This window comes from Rhinoraja longicauda, chromosome 21 (assembly GCF_053455715.1).
Source record: "Rhinoraja longicauda isolate Sanriku21f chromosome 21, sRhiLon1.1, whole genome shotgun sequence".
Lineage (NCBI taxonomy): Eukaryota > Metazoa > Chordata > Chondrichthyes > Rajiformes > Arhynchobatidae > Rhinoraja > Rhinoraja longicauda.
Genome location: NC_135973.1, coordinates 6,422,200 through 6,434,377, shown reverse-complemented (window position 1 = coordinate 6,434,377; position 12,178 = coordinate 6,422,200). Strand labels below are relative to the sequence as shown.

The window sequence follows — 12,178 nt, the reverse complement described above, 5'->3', positions numbered from 1 at the left end:
ACATCTTCCGCTGGACACAACTGTGATTATTCCTAATAACCCATTCCTTCTCTCCAGAGATGCTGCCTGTCCCGCTGAGTTACTCCAGCATTTTGTGTCTATCTTTGGTTTAAACTAGCATCTGCAGTTCCTTCATACACAACTGTGATTAAATATTGTTTGACCCACAGTGGACAACCCATCACTGCTTCAACATACTCCCTCAGAAGGATTGAGCATAACTGATCTTCACAGGATCAGGTGAGTACTACTTCCTTCGCCAGTTCCACCCATCAAGTCTCTCAAATGTATCTACATCCAAATGCTCAGTTTGAAGAAGGGTCTCAACCCGAAACGTCACCCCTTCCATCTTTCCCGAGATGCTGTCGGACCCGCTGAGTTACTCCAGCATTTTGTGTCTACCTTCGATTTATACCTGCATCTGCAGTTTTTTTCCTACAGAAAAGTTCATAATGTCAGTTGGAGGAACCACATCACCAACGCCTAGCTCTATGGGGAGATTCCACCTCTGACTGAGAAGATCAGGTCGAGAAGGATGAGGCTCGCTGGTCATTGCCACTGCCATCCAGAAATACCTGCAAACAAGGTTGTGCTGTGGGAACCCACCCATGGAAGTCGGAACAATCAAACATGACAATGCTGAAGACGTTGATGGAAGAAGTATATGTAGAGACAAAAGAGGAGCTTGCCAGCTGTATGGAGGACAGAGATGTGTGGTACATCCGTCACCATGCCCCTTGGAAACCAGCACCACTGCGTCGTTAATGTTTTCAACGATTTTCATTCATTAAAATTAGATGTGTCTAATCCAAAGTCACCCTCTTTTACGACTTCACATCTAGCTCAGGTTTGTGGAAGAACTACCAGGTTTCGAGTCCCCATCAAACTGGTAATTTGTTCGACAATGCTCATTCAAAAGAGGACTGTCGTGCCCATGACAGACTCTTGCGAATTCTCACAAGCAGCTTGGGCAATAGGTTATCAAGATAAGTTCTCAGAACAAGTGTTTAAGATGAATAATCACAGACTTCTGGACACTTGCCACAGCAAAGCTAGAATAGGGAGTAATGACGAGGATTCCAAAACTCAAATCTTTTCTGATCCCATATGAAATGACTAGGCAAAAGAATTTGCAATGGTAGGACATCTGTCTTCTCAGGTTTAACACATCTCGTCTGCATTGGAAATGCCAAATTAAACTGTTTTTAGAAAGTAGAATACTTTTTCACACGGTTTACCAGCCAGGAACATTTGTACCGTTAGCCTTTTCACCGTTGCCAATTAATCGCGAGAAATCATAGACAGTTCTGTATATGGTCATTGGATGGAGGTAAACAAATAGATATATAAAAAAGACACCACTTGCATCAGTTCTGTAATGGTCATGAGTTGGCTCTCGCTCAGGGTGCACAGGTTTGGTCCACCAATAGCTTTCAATGAAACTGCGTTTAGAGTTCCACCACTCTGAAGATATTTTGTAATGATGGTTTCAACCTGAAAAAGAGTTCAACTTTTTTCAATTAAAGTTAGCAAATGCATACGATGTAATCCTCCCCCGACCATCCCTGAGTCGCCTGCTTTTAATGTTCATAAGTTCTAGGAGCAGAAATAGCCCATTCGGCCCATCAAGTCTAATCCACTATTTAATCATGGGTGATCTATCTTTCTCTCTCAACCCCATTCTCCTGCCTTTTCCCCATAACCCGACACCCGTACTCATCAAGAATCTGTCAATCTCGGCATTAAAAATACCCATTGACTTGGCCTCCACAGCTGTCTGTGGTAATAAATTCCACAGATTCACCACCCTCTGACTATATAAATTCCTCCTCATCTCCTTTCTAAAGGTATGTCCCTTTATTCTGAGGTTATGGCCTCTGGTCCTAGACTCTCCTACGAGTGGAAACATCCTCTCCACATCCTCTCACTTTTCAGTAAGTTTCAATGAGGTCCCTCCTGATCCTTCTAAACTCCAGCAAGTACAGGCCCAGTTTCATTTTCTCCCAGTTATCTTCCTTGCCTTCTCATTTAAAAAAAAAACCCCTCTGGTACTTTGTAGAAAACTCTACTTCAAATCCATTCTTCAGGTTGGAATGCATGTTGTAAGCACTCAGATTTATATGTTTGGATAAAGCATCCATAATGCAAGAAAATGGTAACATTAGGCTGTAGGGATTTAAAGCTCGTCAAAGGTCTCAAAAAGGTTGGATTCTAAATTTACATTAGGACTATCCCTGCATGTTTTTAAATAAATTATTCATGCTTTTAATACCGTTGTGTTTTCCAGTTCTTGGGCCATTAATGCAGCAAGTGTTTCAACTTGAGTGATATTCCAGCTGCTTATCTCGGTTACATTGAACACAGTGGAGATGTTTCCCAGCAGCTGAATCTGGTTTTCAGGTAGACCGTTGGGGTAAATCTGTTTCAGAAAATCAAAATCAGTAAAATTCAGTCATTCAATCCATCTCACTTTGTTACACCTGAGACTAATGCCTTCATGCTAAAAGACATTGGTCAACCCAATGGTGAACTTTGCTTTCCGATTAGCAATTCAACTTGAAGGATACAACATCTCTATGGACCTGAGAAAAAATAAACCTTTCAGTTTCAGTCAACATGGAAAAAGGCCATTCGGTCCAACAAGTCCACTCTGACCATCGACCTATTCACACACTTCTTCAAAAAATATTAAAACACCTCCTGCTGATTAACTAGCAGCATAATGCTGTAAAACTTGCTGTAATGCTGTAAAACTTGATTAAAAACCCATATTTGTTCAGATTATCAATGACAACTGTATATTTCGTTTAGTTTAGAAATACAACATGGAAACAGGCCCTTTTGCCTAACAGGTTATGCTGTTATGCAAGTAGAAGAGAAAAAACACGAAAATATCATATGTAATCAGAGAACTCCACAGTGACAGAACTGGTAAAGTTGTGCTCTGTGTAGAGTCTATAAGTTCTCCCTTTGATTGTGTGAGTTGCCTCCGGGTGCTCTGCTTTCCTTCTAAAGACGTGCAGGTTTGTAGATTAATTGGCCTTTGTAAAAAATTGCTCCTAATTCGCAGGGAGTGGATGAGAAAGTGGGATAAGACAGAACTAGTGTGAATTAGTGATCGATGGTCGGTACGGATTTAGTGGGCCGAAGAGTTTGTTTCCATACTGTATCTCTCAACTAAACTCTAAACTAGAGTATAACACAAGAAAACAACTTCATTTACAATGTCACTCTGTCGTAGAGCAGTTCCCCATTGGGATGAATATCAGATTGGTTCTACAGTAACAAAAACACCAGAGTTTTGCTCAAGCTACATTAAAATGCACGCATCCTAACAATTTGGTTAATTTCTAACTAATTCTCCTACCACATCAGATTTTAAAGAATATTTTCAATTATTGGTGTCAGTTCTGAATCAATCATCTGACAAAGGGTGGCATGGTGGACACAGTGGTAGAGCGGTAGTTCAGGATTGACCTGGGTTCCATCCTGACTGCGGGTGCTGTCTGTATGGAGTTTGTATGTTCTCCCCGTGACCTGCGTGGATTTTCTCTGGGATCTCCAGTTTCCTCCCACATTCCAAAGATGCAGGTTTGTAGGTTAATTGGCTTTGTTCAAATTATAAATTGTCCCTCGTGTGTGTAAGACAGTGTAAGTGTCCGGGATCGCTGGTCAGCGTGGACTGGGTAAGCCAAAGGGCCTGTTTCTGCACTGTATCTCTAAACTAAACTAAAATAAACAAATAACCATCCTGATATTACAAGATCATTTTAAAATGGTAAAACAATAACAGGGCGGCGCTCTGTAGATTATAGACAATCAGATTACCTACCATGTTGAGTTTAACTTTCAGAACTTCAAGCTGATCAGTGTCAAAATCCAGAGTTCCCAGTAACTCTATATTATCCGTTAATACTGCATTACACAAACAGGCTTCCAGTTGGGCAGCATCATAATTCACTGGAGTCAACTCATTAATGCCACCGACATTCAACTCTCCAATAGTACAGCCTGAAGGACAAGTGTTGCATGATCAATGAACTCAACCTATGTAAAAATGTTCTAAAACCCCAAAATGGTTGGTACATGCATCTCTGAGGTCCAGTTATTATTATTAGTTGTGTAGAAAGGAAATTGGTTTACACCGAAGATAGACACAAAATGCTGGAGTAACTTAGCGGGTTAGGCAGCATCTCGAGAAAAGGGATGGGTGACGTTTTGGGTCGAGACCCTTCTTCCGACTGTGAGTCAGGGGAAACGGAAACAAGAGATATAGGCGATGATCTAGAAAGACATAGAACAAATGAATGAAAGTTATGCAAAAAGTATCGATGACCAAGGAAAGGTGGAGCCCACCTTTGTTGGCTGGGGGCTAGGTGACAACGAGTTATGCAGACAGTTAAAAGATGACTTAAGGGTTATTAACATTGCTATTTGCGATGATTATTGCGAAGTAGCATTAACATTGCTGACCTGCTGAGTTACTCCAGCACTTTGTGTCTTGCTTAAGATTCCAGTATTTGTGGTTCCTTGTCCCTCCAGTGGTGCTTTAGATTGACTTGCTTGAGTGTTAATAATGACTTACCTATTGCTCGCCTTGATCTTCTGTGTTTTCTGAGCTGCCCCATAAACCGAACGATCTCTTTTGATTTTTTAACCTTTTTTACTTTCCTGATGAACCTTGGGAGGGCAGCGTTGAAAGTAAACTGCAAGGTACAAAATAGAGGTATAGTTAGCAAACAATTAATTATGAATCTTTGGACTATCTTTGATCGGGCTCTACTGGACTTCATCTTGCACTAAATGTAATTCACATTATTCCCTTTATCATGTATCTGTACTCTGTGGATGGCTCGATTGTAATCATGTATAATAATAATAATAATAATACATTTTATTTATATAGCGCTTTTCATATACTCAAAGACGCTTTACAGAGATTTTGAGAACATAGGGAAATTAATAAATAGATAAATAAGTAAATAAATAAATGAACAGAGAAAGGAGACAGTAGGTGAGGTGACCTTCAGTGGTTGAAGGCAGTGCTGAACAGGTGAGACTTCAGCGATGTTTTGAATGTGGTGAGTGTGGGGGAGTCTCTAACGGTTTGGGGTAGTGAGTTCCATAGGGTGGGAGCAGCGATGGAGAAAGCCCTGTCCCCCCAGGATCTGAGTTTAGTCCGGATGTGGGGGGATAGGAGATTGGCAGCGGCAGAGCGGAGGGTGCAGGTGGGAGTGTGCCTGTGGAGGAGGTCGGTCAGGTAGGATGGGGCCAGGTTATGGAGGGCTTTGTAGGTTATGAGGAGGATTTTGTACTGGATTCTCTGGGGGATGGGGAGCCAGTGGAGTTTATAAAGGACGGGGGTGATATGGTCACGGATCGAGGTGTGTGTGAGTAGACGGGCAGCGGAGTTTTGAATGTATTGAAGTTTATTGATGATTTTTGAGGGTGCGCCATAGAGGAGGCTGTTGCAGTAGTCCAGACGGGAGGTGATGAAGGCGTGGATGAGGGTTTCTGCAGCTGTGGAGGAGAGGGATGGACGGAGACGGGCAATGTTTTTGAGGTGGAAGAAGGCTGTCTTTGTGATGTGTTTGATGTGTTTGTCGAAGGAGAGGGTTTGATCAAGGATGATTCCAAGATTCCGGATGTGAGGTGAGGTGGATACTGGGAGACCATCAATGTTGAGGATGAAGTTTTGGGTGGATTTGGTGAGCATTTTTGGACCAATGATGATGATTTCAGATTTGTTGCAATTGAGTTTGAGGAAGTTTGATTGAAGCCAAGATTTTATTTCAGTAATGCAGTTTGTCAGTGTAGAGTGTGTGGTGGAGGAGATTGACTTGGTGGAGATGAGGAGCTGGATATCATCGGCGAAGCAGTGGAAGTTGAGACCATGACGGCGGATTAATTGACCAAGGGGGAACAGGTAGAGGATGAAGAGGAGGGGGCCAAGGACTGAGCCTTGTATAGTCTTTCCGCTTTAGAGATAGAGTGCGGAAACAGGTCCTTCGGCCCACCAAGTCCGTGCCGACCAGCGATCCCACACACTAGCTCTTTCCTGCACACTAGGGACAATTTATAATCTTTACCAAAGCCAAATGACCTACAAACCTTTACGTCTTTGGAATTTGGGGAAAACCCACATGGTCCCAGGGAGAACGTACAAACTCCGCACAGACAGCACCCATTGTCAGGACCGAACCTGGGTCTCTGGCGCTGTAAGGCAGCAACTCTACCACTGCGCCTCTCTGTCGCCCATTTCTTGCCCCTTTCCTAAAGTATATATTGCTCTCATTCACTGCTCTCCAAGGCTTTCTGATGGGCCAGAAGGCTTCCTGATGGGCCGCAGCTGTGGACAGGGAATGCCTCCTGGATCGCCGAGAGGTGAAGCCTCGTGGCGGTGGCGATGCCTAGCGTATCGACCCACAGTCGACGGCCGATGAGAGCGTGGAGGACCACTGTGAGGGAGTGGGAGGGGGAGGACAATGGAGGAGCCCGCGTAGGGGGACTGCCGTGAGGGGGAGGGGAAGAACAATGGAGGAGCCGGCGTGGGGGGACCGCCGTGAGGGAGGGGGGAGGACAATGCAGGGGGGGTGGGGAACAAAGGACAATGGGGACCCGGCGTGGGGGAACAGTTGCGGGGGGGGAAGAGAGAGTTAGATTTAGCTCTTAGGGATAAAGCAATCAAGGGATATGGGGAAATAGCAGGAACGGGGTACTGATGCAGGTGGAGCAGGCAGTGAAGAAAGTTAATGGAATGTTGGCCTTCATGCGAAAGTTAATGGAATGTTGGCCTTCATTCATTCGCAGGCACCAGCAGGCCCTCTCTCCCTCCATCTTCATGCGAGAGGATATGAGTTTAGGAACAAGGAGGTCTTACTGCAGTTGTACGGGGCCCTGGTGAGACCGCACCTGGAGTATTGTGTGGAATTTGAGAAAGGACAATATTGCTATTGAGGGAGTGCAGCGTAGGTTCACCAGGGTAATTCCCGGGATGGCGGGACTGACATATGATGAAAGAATGGGTCGACTGGGCTTGTATTCACTGGAATTTAGAAGGATGAGAGGGGATCTTATAGAGACATATAAAATTATTAAAAGATTGGACAGGCTAGATGCAGGAAAAATGTTCCCGATGTTGGGGGAGTCCAGAACCAGTTGGGGGAGTCCAGAACCAGGGGTCACTGTTTAAGAATAGGGGGTAGGCCACTTAGGACTGAGATGAGGAAAAACTTTCTCACCCAGAGTGTTGTGAATTTATGGAATTCTCTGCCACAAAAGGCAGTGGATGCTAATTCACAGATGTTTTCGTGAGAGAGTTAGATTTAGGGATAAAGGAATCAAGGGATATGGGGAAAAAGCAGGAACGGGGTACTGATTTAAGATGATCAGCCATGATCATATTGAATGGCAGTGCTGGCTCGAAGGGCCGAATGGCCTACCATGTATTTAAAGTACACAATCACTTCTTGCTCTCAACCACCATGTACGTCAACCTTTAATGAATCTTAGTTCTGGGATTCATTTAAATAAATCTAACAAGGTAATTACCATGAGTAAAGGTGATAAGATTTTAACAAAAGGAGCTAAACTACAGTTAAATTACGAATATTAAATTCAATTGTCTCAATCTGATTTGTGATATATTGATACTTAAAATAATTTGAAACAAAACATTTTAACGTATGGAATCAGTTCTTTGATTAAATAAAGGTGAAATATTTGCGATTAGGATATTTTTGGCATTTTTACAATTGATAGAAATTTTGAAAATATTAACTGAGAATTAATCAAGAGTTCACAAAAAATGCTTTAGTGCTCTAACGCATGAAGCTTCACATATATTGGTACATAATTATTTAAACGGTACCGGATTCACTTGTCCCCATGTTGTTGTTAAAGCCAAAGGAAGATTTCCGAGATCAGTCACTGTGTTGGAGGACCATGAACGTGGAAAACTAGGAGACAAAAAAACAACGTGCTGATTATTTAAGGATGCCATTAAGCTCAAAAGAATGCGCAGAATTATTACAATGATGTTGCCAGGACTCAAGGGGCTGAGCTATAGGGAGATGTTGGATAGGCTAGGACATTATTCCTTGGAGCGCAGGAGGCTGTGGGATGATTTTATAGGGTGTATAAAATCAGGACAGTAATACACAGGGTGAATGCACATAGTCTTTCCATAGATCAGCCATGATCACAATGAATGGTGGTGCTGGCTCGAAGGGCCGAATGGCCTCCTCATGCACCTATTTTCTATGTTTCTATGTCTTTTTCCTAGTGCAGGGAAATCGAGAACAAGAGGACATAGGTTTAAGGGGCAAGATTTAATAGGAATCTGAGTGGCAACTTTTTCACACAGAGGGTGGTGAGTGTGTGGTGAGTTGCCAGAGGAGGTAGTTGAGGAAGGGACTATAACAGCAATTAAAAGATACTTAGACAGATACATGAATAGGAGAGGTTCAGAGGGAAATTAGGCCATTTCTGGGCAAAACGGGACTAACAGATTGGGCATCTTGGTTGGCATGGATGAGTTGACTGAAGGGCCTGTTTAAATGCTGTACGATCAAATGATAATTACCACCTTATGTACGAGTAGAATTTTCCACTGTAAAACTAGTTCCGAAAGATAAGATTAGTCCTTAAAGTTTGTACAATCATTGTGCATTCCCTGGAATTATAGGTAAAGCAGAAAGAAAACGAAAAACCATTTAAATCTGCTGGAATACAAGGCTGTATTGTTGGAGAATGTAGCACTGCATATGTTAATTCCTACAGCACTGAACAAACAGGGCTCTGTTTCAAGTGTCTATAATGAAGTTGTTACAGGTAGGCTTAAGATATATGACATGCTTCATTGGAAAGAAGAAGTGGTTATATCAATTGCATATATTTTTAAAATAGGTAACAATGGAATAATAAAATTCATGTCTGACTTTGAAAGTTGCCAAGTTGATTCCACAAGTTGATTGTTATTCACCCACACCATTACCTTCAAATTTGGGGAAATATTAATCATGACAATGCAACTCCTCTGCTCTTATTAAGAGAGAGAGAGAGAGAGAGAGAGAGATTGAAGACCCACCCATATCTGCTGGTTCCGGTATTGATCAGGGATTCAATTGCAATCATTTGATCGTCTGAGTAGGAGGTGCATTCCTTCAATGGATCCAAGATGGTAATGTCACATTTAGAGATGACGGTCCCTGGAAGGTCACAGGACAAGCGGCCTAAAACTGCTACATCCTCTCTTGTCAGCCTTCTATCAGCAAAGCCCTGAAATCATAGAACAAAGCACTAATTTCAACTGTCAATTATTTAATCTGCAAACAATTAACCCAAACCGTGCCAAGAGTGTGACAAATACTTGAAAGGAGATTTTGAACCTTAGTCTGGAGAATCTGCTCTGCATCTTGTACTGAGTTGAACTAGGATTGAAGGGCAGCGGATAAAAAAGATTAAAATAAAGTAAAGGGGCGTCCGAGTGCCATCAGGCAAGAGGTACGGAAGTGTGAAAACGCACACCTCCAGATTCAGGGACAGTTTCTTCCGGGCTGTTATCAGGCAATTAAATGGTCCTTTCATCAACTAGAGTGCGGTTCAGAACTCCCATCTACTTCATTGGACACCTTGGATTAATTGAACTTTATCTTGCACTAAATGTTGTACCCTATATCCTTTATCTGTACACTGTGAATGGCTTGAATGTAATCCTCTAGAGTCTTTTCTTTAACTGGACAGCACGCAAACAAAAGCTTTTCACTGTACCTCGATATACGTAACAATAATAAACTAAACTAAACTAAACACTTGTCCCTCCCTTCCCCTCCTCCTTCCCAGATCTCCCTCTATCTTCCTGTCTCCACCTATATCCTTCCTTTGTCCCACCCCCGACATCAGTCTGAAGAAGGGTCTCGACCCGAAACGTCACCCATTCCTTCTCTCCCGAGATGCTGCCTGACCTGCTGAGTTACTCCAGCATTTTGTGAATAAACTAAACACTTGGTTGATTTCTCCTTTTAAAAACATTTGCGGTTTATTGAAAGGGGTTACAAGGGTTTTTAACGTTATCTTACGTTCCTTACTCAATCCTATCCTAGTTGCTGACCATGTTGGAAATTCTGAAGATAGACACAAAATTCTGGAGTAACTCAGTGGGACAGGCAACATCTCTGGAGAGAAGGAATGGGTGACTTTTCAGGTCGAGACACTTGTTCAGAAGTCTGAAGAAGGGTCTCAACCCGAAACAGAGTCTGAGGAAGGGTCTCATCCCGAAACGTCACCCATTCCTTCTCTCCAGAGAGGCTGCCTGTCCCGCTGAGTTACTCCACCATTTTGTGTCTATCTTCAATGTAAACCAGCATCTGCAGTTCTTTCCTCCACATGTCAGTAATTCCTGTACGTTTCCAATTTGTGTCTACTGTGCAAAATGTTCTTACCAGGCACGAGAAGGCATTATCCAACAGCCTTTGTCGTCGAGATGATGTTTTTCGTAAGAGATCTAAGTTTGACCTCCCAACTGCTCTAAAGTATCTCTTACAGCTTCGAGGTGTTCTGAAGTCTGCAGAACTAAAATATAACAGAGGTTGTCATTTTAATGTTGACCTACGTGATTTTGTTTAAAACAGTCTTTAACTACAAAGTCACGATCAATGCCAAAATATGAGGGCCAAATACTAAATTATTAATTACTCTTTTTGTTTACATTACTTCTCACAGCATTCAAAGGGTAGTACCATGAACAACGAGGTCTATTCCTGCTTAAATACATTGTGTGCAAGAAAACTATATGTTTAAATAAAAGCCAGGCACATGTACAAATAAAGTTCATTATTTGTGGAGGTGGTGTTCACAATAGATAGGGTGAGTGCACAGTCTTTTACCAGGGTTGGGGAATCAAAAGCAAGAGGACAGAGGTTTAAACCGTAGACCCAAAAAGCTGGAGTAACTCAGTGGATCAGACAGCATCTCTGGAGAAAAGGAATAGGTGATGTTTCGGGTCGAGACCCTTCTTCAGACAGAGTGCCAGGGCAAAGGGAATCACGAGATATAGACAGTGATGTAGAAAGTCATAGTGCTAATGAATGAAAGATATGCAAAAAAGTAACGATGATAAAGGAAACAGGCCATTGTTAGCCGTTTGCTGGGTGAGAACGAGTACAGACAATGAGACTTGCTAGGTGAAAACGAGAAGGGCAAGATTTAATACAAACTTAAGGGGCAACCTTTTCACTCAAGAGAGTGGGGGGGTGGGGTATATAGAACGAGCTGCCAGAGGAGTTAAGACAGCACTAAATCAGGCACCTTTTCATTTCCAGCTGCAGCAAGTAATTGGGAAAATTAACAGAATGTTCTTATTTATTGCATGGGAATTTGATACTAAAGTGAGGAATTAACAAGGCGAAAACAGGAGACAGACTAGACAATTCTCAAGAAAAGGGGCAGCACGGTGGTGTAGTGGTAGAGTTGCTACCTTACAGTGCCCGAGTCCTGGGTTCGATCCTGAGTACGGGTGCTGTCTATACGGAGTTTGTATGTTCTCCCCGTGACTGTGTAGGTTTTCTCCGGGACCTCTGGTTTTCCCCCACACTCCAAAGACGTACACGTTTGTATGTTAATTGGATTGGTATAATTGTAAATTGTCCCTAGTGTGTGTAGGATAGCGATGATGTGCGGGGATCAATGGTTGGCGCGGACTCAGTGGGCCTTAAGGCCTGTTTCCGCGCTGTATCTCTAAACTAAACTAAACTAAAAATACTCATTGTAAAAAATCATACTTGAAAAACAACAGAAGATCCTCAGGGAAACTGTCTATGTTTGATGGTGTTCCATTGGAAGTCAGTCTGTAAGACATACAGCTCAGCTGAAAAGAGACAAAAGAGGTAAATTTAATGAATAATTAGCAGAAAGCCAACATTTTGCAAAATAAACATACGATTATCAAGGTAGCCAAAAAATTCTAATTTGGCCATTAATTCATTTACCAGTCATGGGAGTTGCTGTGTTTACATTGTTGTTAGCTAGAAATGCATAGTAATCAATGACTGAACTTCTAAGTTAATCCAAAACACAAGGAGCCGGAAGAACTCCAAAGGCTAGGCAGTATCTGCGGAGAGAATAGACAATATATCAACGTCCATTCCCTCCAAAGATGCTGCCTGACCCACTGAGTTCC

General features: G+C 42.5%; 1 protein-coding gene across 1 annotated transcript in view; it reads right to left on the bottom strand.

Moving 5' to 3' along the window:
• Window positions 1-11,864, bottom strand: part of LOC144604214 (uncharacterized) — a 56,567-nt gene extending 44,703 nt beyond the window's left edge. The window contains exons 1-8 of the mRNA XM_078418427.1: window positions 11,781-11,864; window positions 10,443-10,572; window positions 9,089-9,279; window positions 7,871-7,958; window positions 4,586-4,706; window positions 3,833-4,011; window positions 2,273-2,419; window positions 1,367-1,494 (exon numbers count right to left, since the gene is read on the bottom strand). Coding sequence (XP_078274553.1) covers window positions 1,367-1,494; window positions 2,273-2,419; window positions 3,833-4,011; window positions 4,586-4,706; window positions 7,871-7,958; window positions 9,089-9,279; window positions 10,443-10,572; window positions 11,781-11,857 — 1,061 coding nt within the window. The 5' untranslated portion in view covers window positions 11,858-11,864. The remainder of the gene's footprint in view (window positions 1-1,366; window positions 1,495-2,272; window positions 2,420-3,832; window positions 4,012-4,585; window positions 4,707-7,870; window positions 7,959-9,088; window positions 9,280-10,442; window positions 10,573-11,780) is intronic.
• Between the last annotated feature and the right edge of the window lie 314 nt (window positions 11,865-12,178).